At 28.7% G+C, this 9,106-nt stretch overlaps 1 protein-coding gene across 1 annotated transcript; it reads left to right on the top strand.

The window, feature by feature from the left end:
• Positions 1-6,538: 6,538 nt before the first annotated feature.
• On the top strand, positions 6,539-8,894 carry LOC120082710 (LOB domain-containing protein 1). Its single transcript, XM_039037988.1, has 2 exons — positions 6,539-6,773; positions 8,309-8,894. Exons 1-2 carry the CDS (start codon positions 6,585-6,587, stop codon positions 8,657-8,659), a joined length of 540 nt encoding a protein of 179 aa, XP_038893916.1. The 5' UTR covers positions 6,539-6,584; the 3' UTR covers positions 8,660-8,894.
• Positions 8,895-9,106: the final 212 nt, after the last annotated feature.

The raw sequence follows: 9,106 nt of genomic DNA, 5'->3' as shown, positions 1-9,106 counted from the left end.
AATTTAAGATTTTTCTTTTTTATAAAATAAGCCTTAATTTAAATTTAAACTTGAATATTTTATAATAAAAACAATTACGACATAACCAAGAAAGTGATAGATATGATTGACAATATTTATTCTAATTATAAAAAATAAAAGAAGAGTAAAAGAAAAAAAGGAAATGGTAAAAAAGTAAAAAGATGATGTCTACAACAATGACCTAAATAATGTTATTGTTGGAAATGCGACCAAAGTCCCACATTGGTTAGATAAGAGGACGATCATGGTATCCGTGGTTGAACTCTATTGGATAGGTGGTATGATCGGGTGAAAAGGAGTTAGCCTTGATATGAGTTAGACGGATGGATGATTGTTTGAGGGGAGGCTCGGTGATTTTTTGTTCGAGGGGAGGATTGTTGGGAATGCGACCAAAATCCCACACTTGATTAGATAAGATGAGGATCATGGGTATATAAGTGAGGATGATTATCTCCATAGGTATGAGACCTTTTGGGTTGAAACAAAAAAGAAAGCCACGAGGGTTTATGCCCAAAGTGGATAATATCATACCATTGTGGAAATAGTTAGTTTGAGGGTCTTGTCCCTATTAGTTATTCATTACAAAATAATTTGAATTATCTATTGATTTAGGTGCACTGTGAAACATGGCATTAGGAGATCACGCCTTTTTCCGATGCTATTTATATAGCATCAGGATACATTTTGTGCAATTTTTTTGGTAAGTTACGGTTGTTGAGACTTGGTTCGAGTTAGTTTTATTTTTTAGCATTATGAGGTTTGGTTTGAGTTAGTTTCATTAAAAGGAGTAGTTTATATTGTTATGTTTTAGATTAGCTGTTATATTTATATGCTTGAGATTAGTATATAGGATGAGTTTGGGGATATTTGAGTATTGTCGAGATAATTTGGGGTTAACTTATGGTTGAATTATATGTATTTTTATCCAAGGACAATGATTTACTTCAAATGGCAAAGTCTTTAAACTTTCTTCGTAGAAATTCTCATCTCATTTAAAGGGTTATATCTCCGAAGGTATATTGATCATTTGATTGATTATTGAAAATTCTTATTTTTCTAGTTTTTCTTGACATACTTCAATCGGCTTGTCTCCTTGGGTAGAAAAAAGTCATAGTTTCTAAATTTCAATTTGACTTTAAAGTGTGTGTGACGGGGTGTCTAGAGTATATTTAAAGTTGTTAATTGTTCCGAGGTTGAATTTGAAGCTTTATTTTGATTTTGTAATTGTTATACTGGTAAAAGTATATCTATATTTAAGTTTAAACTTGAGTTTGAAATTGTCATGGGGGTCTAAAATTTATTTGAAGTTGTTAATGTTCTTAGATTGAATTTAAATTCAAACATAGTTTTGACGTATTTGGAAAGTATATTGAGTTTGAAATTGGTTTGAGTTGAACTTTAAGTTTTGAGGTTGATTTTTGACGTGTGTTGAGAGGGGGAGAGGTTTAGTGAGGGTGAGGGTCTAGATTTTATTTGAAGTTACTAATGTTAAGTTTAATTTAGGTTTTATAGAGTCTCATATTATATAGATAAATGCATAGTTATGTTTAAGTTTTTTTTTTTTTTTTTTAATTAATATTGCTATTATTATAGGAGTAAATACATGATGTAGGATTCAAGTGACTTTTTAGTTTGAGGCTGAAGTGGTAATGGAAGAAAAATGGCTTGTATGTAGTGTTATTATTAAGAAGCCAAGGTAAGCTTTTGCATTTGCATATTCAAATATAAAAAAATTGAGATCCGATAAAAAATAGTGAACTCAACAAAAGAGGCACCATCTTTGATAAAAAAAAAATGCATAATTATGTTTAAGTTTGAGTTGAATTATAGTACCTTTGATTTTTAGTTTCTAAATAAGTTTGAGATTAAAGTGTATTCTGTATAGTAATATTTACGTTTTGTATTGATGTTGTTATTTGTATTGAGTTGAATTATGTTTAAGTTTGAGTTTTGGGATTGATATATAGGTAAATGTATAGTTTGTTTATGTTTTGTATTAATGTTGTTTGTATTTTGTAGGTATCTCCGGGTTTATGTTCAAGCAAGAAGTAGAGAAGAATCAAGATATATTTTATGGATATTATGTAACGTAGATTTATATTTTGTAGGTATTTCGGAGTTTATGTTTCGTGGATATTATGTAATTATAATTAACTTTGTGAAATTAAATTGTATGTTATATAAGAAAACTAATTAAATGTAAAAGTTGTTGATTTTAGTTCATTTATTTAAATTTGTAAGATTCAAGTAGTTTTCAATTATTGTTTTTTTTTTTTTTTTAAAAAAAAGGTTTGATTTCAATAAATTAGAAGAATTTTATATAAAAAAAGATCATTATTGACACAAAATTTTAAGATGTAGGGAAAAACAACAAAAGATATGTAAATTTTTGAAATCTTTCCCGATGCGAAACTAGATTAGCATTAGGAAATGTAACCTCCCCTGATGCTAAATGGTTATTCAATGAAATTTTAAGTAACTCTTATACAAACTTTAACTATATGCTCTGATGGAAATTTGATATGAAGGTTTCATTACCAAGTTTTGGACAGTGAAAAACGTACCTGACTTTACGTGACAACAATGGTAAATTTATAATTTGGGGAAGAATGTGACATGCAAGATGAAAAGATCTGCACACTGATGTGGTACTTGCCAGAAAGAGTTACTATGTAGTGAATAGAGAGTTTTAGTATTAGGATAAGTCGTAGTGATGTATTTATAGTGAAACCTTGACATAAAGCATCCATATCAATGTTTCCGAGTCATATTATGTTAACTCTCGAACCAAACGGGCCAAGGTATGCATTTAGCATGCCCTCTTCATCAAGTTTGGAGGCCCAACCTTGGTCTTGGCTCATACTTGGTCAAGCCTGAGGCCAAGGAGGTTGGTTTAGGCTTTTGACCCAAACCATCCTCTTCTCAAAGCCCAAATACGCTATAGTATGCTCCATTCACCAAACAAATAGGGTTAACCTCAACCTTATCCTTGGCCAAGGCCGAGACCGAGGAGGTTGGTTTGGATTTTTGACCCAAACCATCATCTTCTCAAGGTCTAAATAATTAGTCGTAGTATGCTCCATTCGTGAAACATAGAGGGTCGGCCTCATCCTTGACCGATTGGGCTACTTTGGCTCAAAGCCAAATTAGCTAGTTTTTCTTAAGCCCGTTTCATCCTCTCGACCCAGTTGTTTGTCTATTTACTATTGTTTTCTTGGTCTGATAGTTTACTTTTCTTTGTTATGTTGATTCTATCATTTAGTCCAAAAATCACAAACGACAGAAGGCATAATCTACAATCAAACAAGAAATTTTCATTTCTAAATTGTGGAAGAGCTCTGAAAGAAAAAAAAAATATTTTACATGATAATCAAAAGCTCTCTAGTACAATCTTAAAAGGATTAATTATAGTTTTACAATGATATAAGACAATTAACTCATTAATTATAAAATACTAATTAATTTAAATTAACAATTGTATATCTATCATCTCGTGTAGTTGAACTAGGCCAAGAAAAATAAAGTTTGAAATAGAGAAGACAAAACAACATGAATTTATTATTTATTTTCTAAAAGAGAAAAAGATTATAATTTTGAAAACCGGCATTGACTATAAAAGGTCTTGTAAAATGACAAGTTTAATTAATTTTGTATAAGAAATTAATAGAAATGGATGTGTATTATCACTATAATACAATTCCAATAATATGTGACTGGCATAAACGTGGAATGACTTATGTGCCAGTTTTAAATTGTCGTCTATGAAAATATTGGTGTCTACAAAAATATGGAGATAGATATTTCCTATGAAGCACAGATATAGATACGATTATACGATATGGATACGATCAGATATGATGATTCGTCAATTTTTAAAGAATTAAGATACGGATACATCTAAGGTTACGTCATTTTTTATATATTTTTTGAATATATATTTCTAAAAAAACGAGGATATTGATACTATGAAGATACATTTTCTTTTTCTTAAAAAAATCTAGGATATAGATAAATTTAGCATACAAGTTAATAACAATAGCACAAAATAGAATACAAATACTAAAATATAATACAAAAAAAAGCAACATCTAAGAAGTTGAAGTACAATAGTTAATAAAATGCAATAGGAAAATGACTCATATTATAAAGAAGAAGAAGAAGATTAGAGGGAGAAACATGAAGATAAACGAAAAACTTCTTTATTGAATTGTTGAAGATATCCAAATGGTTTATATTTTGGTGGACTTTGTGTGGGGACTCAAATGTAAAAATGAAAATTAGATGATTTTAGGGTTTGGTTTTTTATTTATTTTTTTCTTTTAGTTTTGGACTCGAGTAGTATACTTCTTAAATAGGTTGCCTAGTTTTAAATTGAGAAAGATTAAATGAGTTGCTTGTCTTTTTTCATTAAAAAAATGTATGTGTAAAAATAAATACGTCAAATCGCGTGTCAGATACGTATCTGAGAAGTATCTGAAAGTATTGATATCCAATATGTATTTGATACGGATTTTTTGCCTCACATTAAGTATATGTGCTTCATAAGATATTTCTGTAAAATTATAAAAATAATAAATTTGAAAAAAATTAAATTAATAAATAAATATTTAAGATTTAAATTTTTAAACAAGTTAAATGCATGTCATTTATTTATATTATATTCATTATAGTAAGATCTGGTTACTTATTTTCTATGTTTCGTTGATTTTTATACGATAGAAAACTTTTATTCACTCTCCTCATGTCAATATCGAACTCATGAAAACATAAAAATATCGATAAAAATATGACACGTGGATGAAAATATACTTATATGTTCCAAATAATTGAAAACATTTCCAAAAATAGTATCTTCTCGTGATTTTTTTTTTTTAAATCTCACGAATAATGTGTGAAAAATCTCTATTATTCAATTCCACTTCAACAAAATTAGCGTATATGTTTGGAAATATATACTTAAAAGTACGAGACTTTTTTAAATATAAAAAATATTTAAAAATATTTAAATTTTATAAATATAAGGCACTTTTAGAACTTTTTGTTATAAAGCCTAAATATTTTTTAGAATTCTCTATTTATAAGAATTTTTCTAAAAAAGTATTTCTTACACATTGGCTACAATATAATGTAAGAGTAATTTAGATAATTCATGAACTTCTCAAAATGTTATTATTAGGTATTTGAGCTGTCGATTTTAAATTTAAGATTAAATTATACAAAATATTATTGAACTTTGAGTTAGATTTTAATTATTTCCCTTTATAGGGCCGGGAGGTTTCATTTTTACATTCAACTTTGATATTAGTCCCATATATTCCTAACTAGTGAAATTGTTCAAAAATATATTTTTTCTATTAAATAAATTATAAAATTGGACGTAACAACTAAACTATAAAAATTAGAAGACAATACGTGATATTATTTTCGTAAAAGATTATGATCATTATTGCCATTTATTTCATCTCAAAATATATCTTTAGAATCATTTACATAGTCAATTTTTACATATCGATTATCATGTTAATTTACATGAATGATGATATAAATAATTTCATGTATCTATATTATAAATCACAATCATATATGAAAGGATGTGCCACTTCATTTCTTTGTGTATCACTTCGACCAATAGTTGTAATGACACAAAGGACGTGACTATCCATACAAACATATCTCTACCTTTAAATTCGTGATTTTTCATATCTAAGGTCTACATCACACTCAGATTTATCACTTCGTCTTGTAAACGATTTGACTCGAATAGTTATAACGGGACAAATGAGATAACTATCCAGTTCAAACATATCTTCGCTGTTAGATCATGACGTTAACCGATTTGACTCGAATAATTATAATGAGGCAATTGACGTGACTGTCCATTCAAACATATCTTCACTGTTACATTGTAATATTACATATCTATAGTTTAAATCACATTCCATACACGAAAAAAGTACACCATTTTTCATGCAACCACCTAGACTCAAATAGTTGTAGTGAATGATAAAATAAGAATTATGACGAGATGTAAGGAGAAATTAGAGATATAAAGATTCTTCGTTTGTAACTTTTATATATATATATATAATATAAATTACCGGAAAAAAAATATTTAATACGGGAAGTTGATTTCTAGTACTTTAATCAGTTAATTGTACTGTAACACTGCCTAATTTTTAACTAATCGCAAATGAAGTTTCAAAGTTTGCGTAATTAATTATTCTTTGGATTATTAGTCTTCATCATTCTTACTGTTTCTTGATTCTTATGTAAGAAAAATGGCTTAAATTATTTCAAACCCGCAGAATTTTCATACAAATAAGCCAAAAATAAATAAATAAATAATAAAAGGAAAATACAAAATAAGACAAACATTAAAAGCAGCCATAAACAATGCAAGCCAAACGATAAGGTTTTCATTTATTTTTTATTTTTTAAATGAAAATCAAGGAGATAACGTCGTCGTTTTGACACCGTTGTCTGTCCTTTATATTCCCTTGCCTATTTATACTTTGTTTTGGTTCTGATGAAGTCTCATCTCTCCGCCACTCTCTTCCGCTAAAATGGAGAAAAGTGAGCCAAATACGGCGGCGGCCACGACGGCGGTTAGTCCGTGTGCAGCTTGCAAAATTCTCCGGCGGAGATGCCGAGAGAATTGCGAATTGGGCCCGTATTTTCCCCCAACCGAACCTCTCAAATTCACTATTGCTCATAGAATCTTCGGCGCTAGCAACATCATCAAATTGCTTCAGGTAACTTCGATTAATTTGATAACGTTTTTGTTTCTCGTCGCTTGTTGGACATTAAATGATTTCATGTGTTTAATGTTTTTCCTTTATATATTTTGGAAGTGAAAATAAAGTTTTAATATTTCTTATAATATATTTATTTTTAAGTTGTCATTTTTATATTTATAAAGAAGGTTACATCTAATAAATTTCAATATTCCACTTAACTAGAGAGTTTGGAGTATAAAGTTGAGCTGAGTTAAGAATTATTATAGAAATAGAATAATTGAGAGAGTTTATACGAATAACGAGATGATAAATATTAGAAGTGTTCAAAAAATCTGATAACCTAAAAAAATCGATCAACTAACCCAATCCATGCAGTTTGGGTTGGGTTATCAACTCATTTGGGTTAGGTTAGCTTCAAATAAATGAAAATTTTATGGGTTGAATTGGTTCATGAGTTCACCTAATATAACTCAAACCAACCCGAACAAATCTGAATTTATTATTAACTTTAATATATATATATTTTGTTACTTATAACACAATTATTTATACATATATTGGTTTTAATTTTATTTAATTCCAATATTTTTTGAATAATTTTTTTTAACAACTCTTAAAAATAGTTTCTTTGCACTTTAGAAAAAAAATTTCACTACATAAATTGAAATTGAGTAGTTAATCTTAATTCAATATATGCAAATAATTAAATTAGATTTTTACATATTTATGTTTTGCTTTTTTTAGAACAAAATTTTAAATAAATGACTAGATTAATCTGAACCAACCCAGCACAAATATTTCATGGTTGGGTTGGGTTGGGTTCATTTTTTAATAAGGGTTATTTGGATTGAAGAAATTTACAACCCGAACAATTGGATTGGATCTTTCAATCCAATCCAACTCATAAACACCTCTAATAAATATGAGTTAATATGAACAACGAGATAATGTACCTCTTTAATTATTAATGAACCAAATGGTGAAGGGGTTTCTTTTTATCCACCAACTCAATCCAACTTAGGGGCCCAACATCCTACAAAATTTAGAAAATTAAACCTAAATTATGGAAGAAATAACGATGAGTTAAAAAATAAAAAATAAAATAAACTCCTCTAATATTCTTAATTTAATTATTCAAATATATTGCTAAAGATAATTATAAAAAACAGGTAGAAAAGAGAATGAAAAAATGGAGAGAAAAAGTTTGTGTTGGACTTCTATATTGACTTTTATATAAAGAGATATTACTTCGTACATACAATCTCTTTCATTCTATATCTCTCTTTAATACGTTGCACTTGAAAAATTATTCAATGACACCTCAATAATAATATTGATGCTTTTTTACATCAAGATGCATGTTCAAATTTTCATTCCCTCCTAATAATCAATCTTATTTCCAATTCTAAAGTCCTATTGTTCAAGATTATTATTTCAACCTCCATTTTCACACCAAAATATTAAAAAGAATAACTAGCAAATCTAAGTTTAAGACCCTCAACCTTTTCAAATTTCCAACTAATTTCTTCTCGTATTATCGACATTTGCAGGATCTTCCTAAATCGCAAAGAGAAGATGCCGTGAACAGTATGGTATACGAGGCAAGTGCAAGAATAAGAGATCCAATTTATGGATGTGCAGGCTCAATTTTCCAACTTCAAAGACAAATAAATGACCTACAAGGTGAGTTAGCCAAGGCTCAAGCAGAGATTCTCAAGATGCAATGTCAACAAGCCAATTTGATGACTCTAATTTGCAAGGAATTGGCTCAAATGCCACAACCACCAATGTATGATCATCAATCACTTAATGATAATTACAACATTGCTAGCCCTCAAAGTTATCACAGCTCTTCATACTTATTTGAGGATAGTAATATTTTGGAGCCTCTTTGGACTTAGATTACAATTAAGGGTGGATTATTTAGGTTTTAATTTTCAAAAGAGAACAATGATACACACTTTGATAAATAATATTTAGTCTAGTTTACAATCAATGTTATAGATCGAGCGTTGAGACACTACCTATACAAATTTTCTTACTTGAATATATTTACAAGCGTCGAGATGTTTTAAATAGCGGCTCAACGCTACTTTCTCGTATATTTGACTTTAATAATCTTATTTAGGATTTTTCTCAATAGTTCCTTTTGTTTCTTTAAATTCCTCAATTCCTACCAAATGAATAGAAAAAAATAGTCTGAAAATCATAAAGACCAACAATATTTCTATCATAGAAGTAGCCCACAAAGTGTACTATCAATTTCTATCTAAGTATTAACTTCATGTTACAAATGTAGCATACATTGATCCTCTTTTATATGCTTTCTATAGTATTTTGGTTGGAAG

This window comes from Benincasa hispida, chromosome 8, assembly GCF_009727055.1.
Source record: "Benincasa hispida cultivar B227 chromosome 8, ASM972705v1, whole genome shotgun sequence".
Classification (NCBI taxonomy): domain Eukaryota; kingdom Viridiplantae; phylum Streptophyta; class Magnoliopsida; order Cucurbitales; family Cucurbitaceae; genus Benincasa; species Benincasa hispida.
This window is presented reverse-complemented; position numbering and strand designations above follow the sequence as displayed.

What these genes read in the sequence shown, in the direction of transcription:
- LOC120082710 (XM_039037988.1), top strand. Translation starts at nt 6,585, where the DNA reads ATGGAGAAAAGTGAGCCAAATACGGCGGCGGCCACGACGGCGGTTAGT. An exon ending in ACATCATCAAATTGCTTCAG is followed by an intron (nt 6,774 to 8,308) that starts GTAACTTCGATT and finishes CGACATTTGCAG; the next exon opens with GATCTTCCTAAATCGCAAAG.